At 40.3% G+C, this 12,670-nt stretch overlaps 1 protein-coding gene across 1 annotated transcript; it reads right to left on the bottom strand.

The window, feature by feature from the left end:
- Nucleotides 1-1,033: 1,033 nt before the first annotated feature.
- On the bottom strand, nt 1,034-12,439 carry pik3c2g (phosphatidylinositol-4-phosphate 3-kinase catalytic subunit type 2 gamma). The gene is made up of 32 exons (XM_062421534.1): nt 12,311-12,439; nt 12,104-12,183; nt 11,545-11,702; nt 11,258-11,372; nt 11,019-11,130; nt 10,539-10,609; nt 10,355-10,418; nt 10,087-10,212; nt 9,808-9,838; nt 9,194-9,377; nt 8,918-9,040; nt 8,444-8,572; nt 7,607-7,721; nt 7,379-7,512; nt 7,067-7,255; nt 6,877-6,970; nt 6,381-6,475; nt 5,903-6,083; nt 5,688-5,795; nt 5,495-5,587; nt 5,176-5,305; nt 4,934-5,070; nt 4,685-4,854; nt 4,333-4,489; nt 4,117-4,226; nt 3,814-3,982; nt 3,154-3,272; nt 2,930-3,026; nt 2,754-2,817; nt 2,466-2,545; nt 2,200-2,325; nt 1,034-1,308 (listed from the first exon to the last, which is right to left on the bottom strand). Exons 1-32 carry the CDS (start codon nt 12,437-12,439, stop codon nt 1,156-1,158), a joined length of 3,843 nt encoding a protein of 1,280 aa, XP_062277518.1. The 3' UTR covers nt 1,034-1,155.
- Nucleotides 12,440-12,670: the final 231 nt, after the last annotated feature.

Consider the following 12,670-nt stretch of genomic DNA (forward strand, 5'->3'; position numbering starts at 1 on the left):
CTTCTCAAAAACAGTAAGTCTTCTTCTTATATTGGAGCAGAAACAGATCTGTGATGCTAGGACACATAAATACTCCATGAACACTACTATGAAAGAGTAGCAGCCAGCATTTGTTTCCCTCCCTGTGAGAAACCCAGCAGGGAATAATATAAATAGCATTCACAGAGGTATACATTATTTAACCAAATCCAGTGCAGGAAAGTCTATTTCTATCCTCGTACATCACTAAATCCTGTGAATGAGGCAGAGGGGAGTACGGGTCAGCAGGCCTGTCAGGAGGAGGATGGTATTAAGATAACAGGTAGACCTGTCTTAACCTAGAAAGAGTGACTGAGTGACTGAGTGTGTGTGTGTGTGTGTGTGTGTGTAGGTGTTTTTCAGGGGTATATGTGTGGGAATGTGATTGTCTGCCTTTGCATGTTTGTGCATGCATGTGCGTAACTGCTTTGAATGCCGCTGATGGATAAGACAAAGGATGGAGTGAGAAGGAGAGTGTTAACTCAGCTCCTCAGGCCAGAGAAGCAGAGTTGTCATCCTGCTCACACACTTCTCCCCCCGCCTGTCTCCACCTCCCGCCTCCAAATCCACTGGTCAAGGACATCCAGTTGACACAGCCCAAAGGGACAAGCACACTCAGTCTGTGCAGGTAAAATATTGCACCGCCTCCTCCTTAATCTGTCACATCAACAGTCTCGACCACACACAGGTTATACAAAGTTATAAACAAAACAAAAGTGCAAGTAGGCTATGGTAATAGTAATACTTTTCTTCCTGCATCCATCACCAAGGCTAAAAAAATCTGAATTAATTAAAATTGAATTGATAAAAATAATAAAAATGTCCTTCATTTGATAAACATTTAAGACTGAACATGTGAAGTTCATACTTCATATGAATCATGACATTCACAGTAAACAAAATCTCCTTTGCCGAGTCTTTTACTCAGCTTTGTAACTTCATCCAAACCTTTCGTCCATTGCCACTGAATTTAGCTCTGGAGTGAGGTTAAGTTGCATTTGATGCATATGAATAAGTAGGAGTGCACATTTTATCTGCTGAGGTGAATGTGTCTCCCTTATAGCTCAGAATTAAGTCTTTCCTCCAGTGTTGCTTCGCCCCCTGCTGGCAGCAGACCTGCAGTGCAGATCCCTGAGCTCAAATTGCACAGTTCCCGAGAGGAAACCAGGTCTCCTTGTCAAGCAAATGATCCTCCAGTTTTATGTTTGTGGCTGCCACAAAGGTCTTCTTGCTCTTCACTGTCACTTCCAGCACCATACCATTCAATTGAGGGACATCAATGTACTCCAGCTATGAAAAGAAAGTATGTTTTAGACATCAAACAGCTCTGGATTCAGAACATGCAGTTATTTCAGTATATTTCTGCTGTGCAGCTTTTTATCTCAAATTTCTGTTGAAAGGTTTTTTTTTAGTTTCCTTCCATTTGGCTCTGTTAAGGATTCACTTTGCTACATAAAAAGTAGTAAGAAGCTGTCAAGTATGTGAGAAGCGACAGGTCAGAGGCCGATGGGTTTAACACTCAAAGATCACATCGGACTCTGACAACGAGGAGAGCTCTGCCGCCGGCAGATCACACATTTAAAATGAATATTTTACACAAGGTTACAGTGAATGTGTGAAATCTGAGTGACAGCACGTTATCTCTAGAGAGTTTTTCTGGAGAAAACAAAGTGAAAAATCCACATTCTTATCATAAAAGAAAAGTTTAAAAAAATATAATTATTGATTAAGTTATGTTGGTCCACTGGAACAAAAAGGTAGGACTGTGCTGCATATACAGCGAGCTGGGAAAGTAGCTTCTAAAACAACCCATTTTTTAAATTTGATTTACTTCACACGGTCAGTGTACCATATTTAAACATACTGTATGTATTTATGTGTTATTATTTTACTCACAGTAGAACTTCTACAGAAATGTATCTGCTTAAAGATATAGCCTTATCACCTGTAGAATATATGGACTTAGTATTAACTACTAATGAAAGCATTACATTAACTACTTTAACAAACCTGCTCAGTAATCATCAATCAAAAGATGCTGTTACTGTGCCACACTAGTAGCAAGTCTATCTGTACATGATGGTAACTGAACAAAGGAAACACTGTCATCCAGAATACTTACATTTTCTTTTCTTTGTGTGTGTTTTCATGCATAGAGAGTAGGAGGGAAGAAAGTCTCACCAGTTCATTGAAAGTGGGGTTGTCATTGTTGCGGACCACTTTTGTCTTTTTCTTCGTTCGCTGCTGGGGGTCCGGTCTCAGACGTGTGACCACATAGGCATCGGGGTTGGAACCGTTTGCCTGCTTCTGTTGACAAGAAGTAAAAAAGGCCTTTGAGCACACGCCACAAAATATTTTTAAAAGACGTCACATTTATTTTGTAGAGTATGTGTTCTTCTTCAGTGTTAATAGCTACAAACACAATAATAGGAATAAAGGAAACTCACTATGTTGTTTAGATGTTTCACCAGGACTGAGAGCTTATGGTCAGAGTAGGAAAGGTAGAGCTGGATCTGAGATTGGGCTTCTACAATAGATCAGTGCATCAGTGCCAGTAAAAAACAGCATAACGTCTCTCATATTAGCCGTGAAGATACATGATCAGTTTCCACAAGACATTGCACAGAATCAATCTTCACATTCAAAACAGTACCTTTAGTGTGACATTTTTTTCTTTTAAAACTTTGATAATCTTTTTTTATACACCCACTTATTATTTAAGAGCAGAAAATTACCTTTCGCCACACTTTCTTGGACTACCTTGGGGCCGTCCAGGAACAAGCTGCACACAAATTCATTCTGCAGGGGACAGAGCATGGCAGGTTTGTAAGTCATACCATAACCAGTTATATCAGGAGATCACTGAGGAAAGATCAATCAATGATGGAAAGCATGACAACTGGAAACGTACTCCATTGCAAGGTCCCTCAAAAAGCTGCTGTAGGTATTTATTCAGCAGAGACATCTTCCTCTTTGGGGTGAATGACATCTGGTACCAGCTAGGGAACCTATATGGAAGATACGGATCAAATTATGCAGTTATCACAAAAGAAGGAGGCAGTGTTTCTTGCAGTACTTGAGAATAAAATAGCCATTTGACATAAGCTGGATGTTTGAGTTTGGTTTTTCACTCACTGAGGTAGAGCAGACTCTATGAAGTGCTTCTGCAGCTGCTTATGGATCAGCTCAAACTGCCCAAACGTCATCTTACTGTTGAGAAAGCCGTCATCAATATCTATTCTCAGGTCATAGATCTGTAAATTAAAGAAAAAAAATTGTTTTCATTAGGTGAAGGGTGAGTAAACAAGGAGAAATGGTTCTTACACCACCATGTATAAGCTTCCCCGGCAGGTTTTCCAACAAGACAGGTATCAAGGGGTTTAATTGCCAAAACCACAACTTTCTGCATAACTGGACAAAAATGTGTACTTCTGCTTTGACAGACAAGGTGCTCCATTCTGCCTTCAAACTAAAGCCGTTTCTGATCAAAGAGCACACACAGACAGACAGACAGACAGACAGACAGACAGACAGACAGACAGACAGACAGACAGACAGACAGACAGACAGACAGACAGACAGACAGACAGACAGACAGACAGACAGACAGACAGACAGACAGACCTGACTGCCAGGGGTTATGCCTCTCAGAACAAATATGTGAACCCCCCTATCTGTTTCAGGTGTTTCATCAGCTCCTCTGGCTATTAGGTTTCAATACAACTCTCTGATGCATCAGAACACAGAATTTTCTGACTGAACTACCGCAGTAAAAAGAGCAACATGCAGCCTTACCACATCTTTTCCCTTGGCCGTGTATCCCTGGATGATGGCTTTTTGAATGTTGTTGTTGGGAGCGGGGATGCCATCCCGGGTTAGTGTTTGTTGTTTCTTCCCTTGAACCATGCTGTGTGTCAGAAAGTTTAACTTGACTGCCACACAGCCCATGCTCTCCTTGATCTTCCTACAAAACACAGACACAAGCGGTTATTGTATCACATAATGAAACACCACATTACAGAGCATCAGATATATTCTGAAGAGTTTATTCAGTTAGATAAACAGATTGTGTGTGTTTGGGTGGTGTGCATTTATTACTTTGTAAAGTAGGATGTGGCCTCCAGGTCTGTGTCTTTAGGTCTGAGGTTGTTTTGGACGTACTGCAGATCATTAGTGTCTTTCAGTTCTGGCATTCCTGCATGAAGCATCTGTAAATCACATACGCCCCATGAATGACAAGGTTTTTTATATAATATTTTCTAGTCGCAGATATAGCTTATGTTGGTGGTGTTATTCAGCACTTGTTGGTCTTACCAGCTCCAGCAGGCTGAGTATCAGTGTAGAGCGCCCTCTGATAATGTTGTAAGCTTCACAGCAGAGCTCCACAAAGCGATGCAACCGCTGAGGCTTCTGCCCTCCGCCTGTGATGAAATGCTGCATCTCAGATGTAAAGATGAATGGTGATCGGTCCCTACCATTGCAAAGAAACAGCAAGGGAAGGTTCTTGTTAATTGAAGCTTATTTAGCGCAGTTTCAGGAGCAGGATCACTCCTCAACTGCGCCACTTCCGGCATAATACCATAAATAAAAAATAACAAATAAAAATAATAAAACCACCCCTCTCCTCCTGTTTCGCTCTCATATTCTGAGCTTTTTATTGACTTGCCTTTTAAAGTTTCCAAACTTCTGTGCATTGCCCATAATCTTGCAGAAATCGATGTGGAACATGTGTCCACTGTGCTTCAACATGATATTGTCATTGTGGCGGTCACAGATCCCAAGAATGAAGGTCGCTACACACCAACCTGCACACGAGTGGATGAAGTTCATCACAGCCTGAAAAAACAGCAAACATGATTATTCATGTACGGTCGGTCATAATGTTTAAGATATCAGGGATTTTGTAAATATTAACCTTCTCATAGTCCTCCTTAGTTTTGTTCCACATGTGGAACCATTTCTCCAGTGTGTCTTCTCGAAGGGTCCCGCCGAGACCCCACTCCTGCTGAATCTTCCCCAGCGTCACTGCCCCTGGAACCACTTGTACTAGTCCTGACAACCCCAGAGAATACATGCATAAGCATTAGAAAACACATAAATCAATAGCTACAGACAATTACAATTCTGCATTCAAAAACACAAATAAATTAAACTGACCCTGAGCTTTGCCCGTAGAAAGACACTTGTAGGTGACTATTCGCAAGTCCAGTCCTTCCTGGAGCCACACCATGTCCATCATATGGACTATCTGAAGTACCACCATGTCCTGACGCAGGTTATCTCCTGTCTGAACAACACAATGGAGTGAAGAAAACAATTTACCAAAAACATGTTATTTTTTATATTGCAGATGAGTACAAACAAAGTTGCTCATCTGTGTCTAGCAGGATGTTTTCTACCAAGAGCTTTGATTTCCCCTAGAATGGAACAAGTAAAATTACATTGTGGATCAATAAAGTACCATTATATTACCAACCTTGCAGATGACACTAATGTTCTTGGCCAGAGGGTCTGTACAGATAAATGAGACCCCCAGAGGAGCAGCATTGGAGTTGTAGAACTTACAGGCCTAAAAGTTACATATAAATATGTTACAATGGTATAGTATAGTGTGTTTATTAGAGGAGATTAATGATATGTAGGTGTAATGTGTAATGTAATATTCTTACATTCACATCCACCCCTTTTACACGGACTGCGGGATCCAGAGGTAGACAACAGCTGTTCCCATCTTTGAAGAAGTCATCAATCTTCCACCTTTCTTGGTTCACAACATGCTGCAGACAAATGCATAAAATTAAAGAACTAACAAAGACAAATAACGGAGGATTATGAGCCAGTGAGTGAGTTAATAAATAAATGTGAATAGAAAATGAAGACTGACCTTCCGTCGAGTCTTATCAGCAGCGCGAACCTTCTCAGCCACCTGTGTAAGCAAAAACACCAGGCGGGCTTCATTATCCAGCTCCTGTCTTAATGTCTGGCCACAGCACTGCCGCAAGGCAGCCTGAACCTTACTGAACCAGCTCTGGTAGTGGGGGTCATTGTAAACATCTTCCAGCAGCCTGGAAGAATCATATAAAACATCAATAAATTATTAAATCTTACATAGAGTAGTGAAAAATACTGAACAATGAAACACACAAAATAATTTAAATGTATGTCTACATTTTGCCTAAAACATTGTTACCTTATTCATTCCTCAGTATTGCCAAAAAATGAATGATTTAGTAATTTACAATATCTAGTTTAGAACTTACAATAAAAGATATAGTACACCTGAATGAGTTTTACTTTCATGTAAACAATCATTATGTTAATGAAGATCTAGTTTTTGTTTGATGTGTTTGACTGCTTCTCACCAGTAGAGTTGCTGGGCAATCCGTATGTTCTTTAGTGATCTATCTAACAGCAGCATCACCAGAGGTCCATCTAGCTCCCACTCGTTCTTCAGAGCCTGCAGGACAGGATGACTGATCAGACAAACTGCACTGAAAGACATACAGAATGTGACACCTACTCTCATATTAAACATATGATGACTTGAACCAAACAAATGTATGTGGCTCAGGAAGTAGAATGAGCCATCTACTAATCAGAAGGTTGATGGTTTGATCCTCGACTGCTCCTATCCGCATGTTGAAGTGTCCGTTGTGGCAGCACCTTGCATGGTAACTTACCCGCATCAAAGTGTGTGTGAATGGTTGAATGAGCAGCAGAAACCTGATAAAAGTGCTACATAAATCAATTTACCATAAAAATAAGTATGGACTTAAAAAGATATGGATAACATGGAGTGTAGAGGTATCGTGTGCTTCAAAGTGTGTAATAATTAGTGACGCGTATTCATGTGTTTACCTGGACCAACTGTGGCAGAAATTGCTCCAACTCTCCATCTGGTATCTGTTCAAAGTAGTGAACTGCAGTCTTCCGCACAGTCTGATCATGAAAACTGGATAAGACGAGTCACCAAACAAGATTAATCAATCACACCAGACACTGTGGACACCTGACTCATGGTTGTGATCACAGATGTAACCTACTGTACCTGTCACTGAGTAAGAAGAGAGCCTCCTCAGGCTGATGAATAGGCCAGTTTTCTAAAACAGTGTAGATTTCTGTCAAGTCTTCAAGCGGCCACTGGAGGGCTCCACCCAGCAGCAGGTGGAGGTAAGTACTTCCTTTGTCACAAGAGTAACGTTTACTCCAGAGGAAAGACTTCTCATTTTCTGATAGACTGGCAAAGAAGAAAAATGAAAAGGCACATTGACTCATCGCATTATTTTATTTTATTCAAAATATTTTTTTAAACAACTATGAATGAAGCCAACATGGGTAATTGTGACTTTCTTATACTCACAAGCATAGGCAGTTCTTCTTCGAGACACCTAACATTTTCTTTTGCAATTCCTCACAAGGTTTAGAGAATATAGCAGACCCTGGGAGCGCAACAGGCCTGCAGTACTTCCATTCAAACTGATCTGGAAACTCAAGCTGGGCAAAGATGGGAGAAGGAATGATTAAGCGAGTAATGTGGTGTCATTTGAGCTTTGGTCAACAGGGGGCAAAGTTGTCTGGTGCTACTGACCTGCAGTATGACCCCAACAGCTTGTCTGTGGCTGTCAAACAAGGCAGGGGAAGGAGGAGCAGGTGGCTCAGCCAGAGTGGACATACTGAGCAGGATGGTTCCTGTTATTAGAGTACTGGACACACAGAGTATACATACTATATGTTAATAATTACTGTACAAAAATAATATGATGGAAAACACAACAATCTTAAAGGGGACATAGTACACACATTTTCAGGTCTATATTTTTTAAATCTGGGGCTCTACTAGAAAATCTTTGAATGATTTACAGTTCAAAAACCGTCCTATTTCTCTTATAATGGCTACGTTATAGCCTCAGTTCAGCCTCAGTTTGAAACAGGCCATTTTAGCGACTGTCTCTTTAAGCCCCCCCTCCTGATGAGCCAACTCTGTTCTGATTGGTTAGCTTCCAGAAGCTGCATTATGGCCAACTTCCAGCTGCTTGGAAGACATCAACAGAACATCAACAAACCATGAAACAATCTAAAGTCGTAGGATTTCACTGCTTTTTCTTACATCTGTACATGTTCAAGTTGGAATCTGATCTGAGTGTGAATATGAATATGTGAATATGAGATTGGACAAGCAAACGACACATTAAAAAACTTTAGCAATCAAGGCTCCAGAATGGAGGGCCATTTATGGGCATGTATGATGTGCCAACGTCAGCAAGGTAAAAAAATAAAACCCTGTTTCAAGTGTTCAGGGCAGATGAAGCCTGTGCTTTTTATTCGCAGGGAGCAGTTCTGTATATGTTAACCTCAAGATTGAAACAGTGACCATCTTTAGCATAGACATTTATGGTAGAGAGGTGTAAACACTTTTGAGTCTTACTCATTGCTGTAAAGAGGTAGCACAGCCCAACCCAACAGCTCAGGACTCTTTCCACGCTTCGATCCCATGAGGCGTAATGTTAATATGCACTCATATGGCAGCTGATTTACTGGAACAGGGAACACCATCCTATAAAAACAAAACAAAAAAAAACATACCAGTATATATGAACATTTTTCTTCTATTCTCAATTCTATATATTTTAATATATACATTTTTTGTTTAAATTCATTTAAATATTCTACTTTGAACTATTTAGTGCAGTTGAGTTCATTGAGATAGATTATCCCTCATACACATACACATATGAGGGCACAACAAACAAAACAAAAACAGCCTGGTTCAGATGACAACACAAAGTAGCAAGGACACTTTCACTTCCGTATCAAAGTCAATGAATTACTTATGTGAACAGGGAAAAGGGATAGGTGAATGGTATTTACAGTATGAGGCTCTACACAGTCTTGTGCTTACATGCGATTACACCGTATCTTGTTTCCCAATGACAAAGCAGTGCTGATATTTTCAGAAATGCCAGTCGGGCAAATCTCTGTTCCTTCGTATGTCAGCTCACAGGAAATAGAGAAGCATTCGTACCTAAAAATTAGTGGAAAGAGAAAGCAACAAAAACTTTATCACTTTTAAACCTTATCAGAAATGTGGTTAAATTTGTTTTTGTGGTCATGTGTTGTGTACAGGAACACATAAAAATGTGCACATGTGCTTGTGTGTGACTATATGCAGACGTACGTGGTCATCCAGGTGGATTGTAGCTTGTAGAGAGCGGCAATGTTGAACTGCAGGATTTCATTGTTGAACACGACATCAGAGATTTGTGGGTTGCTGATCACCTCCTGACCTCTTAAGTCTGACTGGAAGTTGTCAAAATAGATCTGCAGCACTTTTAGCAGTGCCTTGTTGAGCATGATCATGGCTACAATACAGAGAATGAACACCAGTTTAGACAATCAAAATGGTAATATGAAGTATTTCAGTACTTTTGGAGAAAACCTTGGACAAGCTGAGTCAGGCATAGTTTTTTTATGAAATCCAAAGTCCTCTTCCGTCTGTGTCACACCTTGCATACTACTCCACAGATATTATATGCTGAAATCAAGGAGACTACTCTTTTTCAGAAGCAATATGGTATATGATTTAAATGTATTATAACACGTTTTCCACCAGAGATCCCTTAACAAATAAAGTCTAAAACTGCTGTGACCAATCGTGAGCATGATCAGCTGATTCTTTTAAAGTTGCAAACATTTGATTTCAAACATTATTCTGAACATCAGTGAACAAGATGTCATTATAATTCACATCTTTACAGGGCGTGAATAAAAAAATAAGAAACAGCAACTCACCTTTCTCACACTCAAGCATCTCATCATGACTCTGTAATAAAGATAAGGAAACACAGCGTTGTATTGTTGAGGAGTAGCATGAGGAAGTATCATATTCTTTTACAGTACAAGTTTTGTGGTGTGCTATGCTGACAACATAGGCAATGTAAAGAGAAATAACGCAGCATTCTGTAAAAAGCGATCACACAGTAAAAAGTATCTAAAAAGTGATGATAATCCATGCAAATCCTATATGGAGCTCTATGTCCCTAAGTGTGTCAATTGTACATGATATCCTACCAGTAGGGTGCGACTGATTCTGCTGAGCCTACCGATGGCATCCTCCAGCTCCTCACATGAGAGCCCAAACAGAAGACTGCTGATGGTACGAACATGGCCCACAACAACGCTAATGTTGATGCCCGACTGCAGACAGGATAAGATCAAACAGGATAATTCTTATTCTTATATAGAGAACCAAATGAAATGTTGTTATATGCACACAATGACAAAGTATTTTATCTTATCGAAAAATAAAGGCACCGCTGGTTATCTTTTCCTTACTGACCTTACTTCTCATTAGCTCTGTCGCGTCTTTGTTGTAGTTATTGAGCACATCCTGTAGGCTCAACCTGAGAGAGGAGCAAGAGAAACAAGGCTACGTCACCTTTGTTTTCTACAAACACACATTGTTTGACACATAAACAATTTTGCAAAAGTAATGTGGGATGCAGGAATGTGTCTTATCGTACTTGCAGGTGTTGAAGACACAGATAGGACGCAGGACGTTGTAGAGTTGGCATGAGGTTCTGTCGTCCTCCCCCTAACAGAGAAAACACAAGTTTAAATACTTATTGCTGAATAGGATTGGAGACAATTAAATACATATTATCCCATATAGGATTTGTATGAAGCATGTAGAATAAATATGTAGCAGAGATTTTTTTATTTTGCTTTCTTATGACTTAATAAATATAAGGAAACAACATGTTGACCTTTGTTCTATTTCTGTCTTGCTGCTAAGTACAAACAGCCATGACGTGATATGTAAACACAACAAAGTCAAGAAACTCAGGGTGGAGTTTTCCACAGTTACAATAACCCTGATGATAACATCTTGGCCAAGGGCCAGGCACCGGTGTTTGTCAAAGCAGCTTTTCAAGACAGGCCACCCTCTTGGTAAATGATCTATACTGTAGGTGGGAGCAGAGAAGGAGTTTCAACTGACTTACATCCCTGGCCATAAGATGTCTGAGGTCGTTGATGTGGAGCAGCCGAAGGGGAACCTCTAGGTTAAACTTGCAGTAGATTTGGATAGTCTCATGTTTCCCCAGGAGTTCTTCACTATTAATGGGAAATTGCAGAATGTGCACCAAATTAAACAATGAATGTGGAAACACGGCATGTTTGAATAGATTGTCAAAGCTAATGGATAAATTAACCTTAACGTCTGAATCAGTGACAGGCTTACTTATGTAGATACTCCTCAGAGTCACACAGTTTTAGAACATAATGCCCACTCGTGCTGGGAGTGAGGTCTAGCAGCTGGAAGATTTCATCAATGAGACTCTGCACTGTCCTGTTCACTGGAAAAAAAGATTAAAGTTCAGAGTCCACACATCTGACAACACCCACAGTGACTGAAGCATGAGCTGAAGTGTCCTGAGATATGGTAGTTCATGACAACCATGGATGCAAATACAACAAACAAACAGCTCTCAGTTATTGCAGTGGTGATGCAAGGTTGGTGAATTATACCTGTGGTGGGGACGGGTAGCTGGTGATTATCGTAATCTTTGGACACAGTTACAGTCACCTCCACCTGCTGCAGCAGGGCGGGGTGGACGTCTAACAGTCGACCCCGCACCACTCCTGAGTTGTGGACGCTGTCTGTATGTTTGTAGCGTGACATCAGCCTATAAGCGATGGTAAAGATAAACAGATTTCCAGTGTGAAAATGAAAACATGCCAAATATGTTCAGTACTTTAATTTCATATGGATGACAAAATTATAATTTCCACTCCAGAACAAAAGCAGAAATGTAGTTCAACAAAATATATTTTGTTGCCATACAGTACATAAATATAGACAACATCTAGGATAATATTGTTATGTGTGGATTATTCTTAAGCAACTACAACTGTAGAGGATCCAGCAATAAAAAGTTATACTGATGTCATTTTAAGAGTCATCATAAGGGTGGATATTTTTAAACAAAACTTAAAATAGAATAGACTGTCAAGCCAAAAAGATAATGTTGTAATGTTTAAAAATTAACTACTAAATATAGGCAATACAAACTAATTATGATCTTACTTGGAAGTTGCTGTACAAAAAGAATTCAGCCTCTTGGTGCTGCCCTGTGGAGTCTCTATTAGTTTGATGGTCCATGGGTCCTGATATTAAAAAAAAAAGACAAAGTGCACACTTTAGGCCTTTTCTCTAATGTTGCCTTTTAATTTGGGTCATTTTACTGAATCATAAAGGAGCCTTTTGTGGCTGCTGGGGGAGAATGATACTCACATGATTATCTATTTCTGTCCTGGAACGATTCAGTTTATAAGGATGCACATCTGGGTCACAGGAAACCTGCTTTTTGACGGCGTGTCTTCCTGTCCTGGGAGGTAGAGGAGGGGGCACTTGGGGTCCCATTGGAAAACATGCACTAGGAAGCCTGGTTCTGAGTGGAATGGGTGGAGCATGGACTTTGGAAGGCCTATTTGCACCCTGGTGGTCATTCATCTCCTTCCCATGGCCTCCTTCCCCATTGTCTGGGGGCTTGGACTGGGGTTTAGTTGGAGACAAGAGCTCAGCCATAGTGCTCTGATACAGAAGTGCTTCTTCATCACTATCAGGAAAGGTTTCAAGGTAATCCTCAAAATG

The sequence above is a fragment of the Scomber scombrus genome, chromosome 6 (genome assembly GCF_963691925.1).
Source record: "Scomber scombrus chromosome 6, fScoSco1.1, whole genome shotgun sequence".
Taxonomy (NCBI): Eukaryota; Metazoa; Chordata; class Actinopteri; order Scombriformes; family Scombridae; genus Scomber; species Scomber scombrus.

Coding starts and splice junctions, on each gene's coding strand:
- pik3c2g (XM_062421534.1), bottom strand. CDS start 12,439: ATGGGACCCCAAGTGCCCCCTCCTCTACCTCCCAGGACAGGAAGACAC. Junction 9,041..9,193: donor CAATCCACCTGGATGACCAC/GTACGTCTGCAT, acceptor ACTAATTTTTAG/GTACGAATGCTTCTCTATTT. Junction 8,573..8,917: donor AAGATACGGTGTAATCGCAT/GTAAGCACAAGA, acceptor TTGTTTTTATAG/GATGGTGTTCCCTGTTCCAG.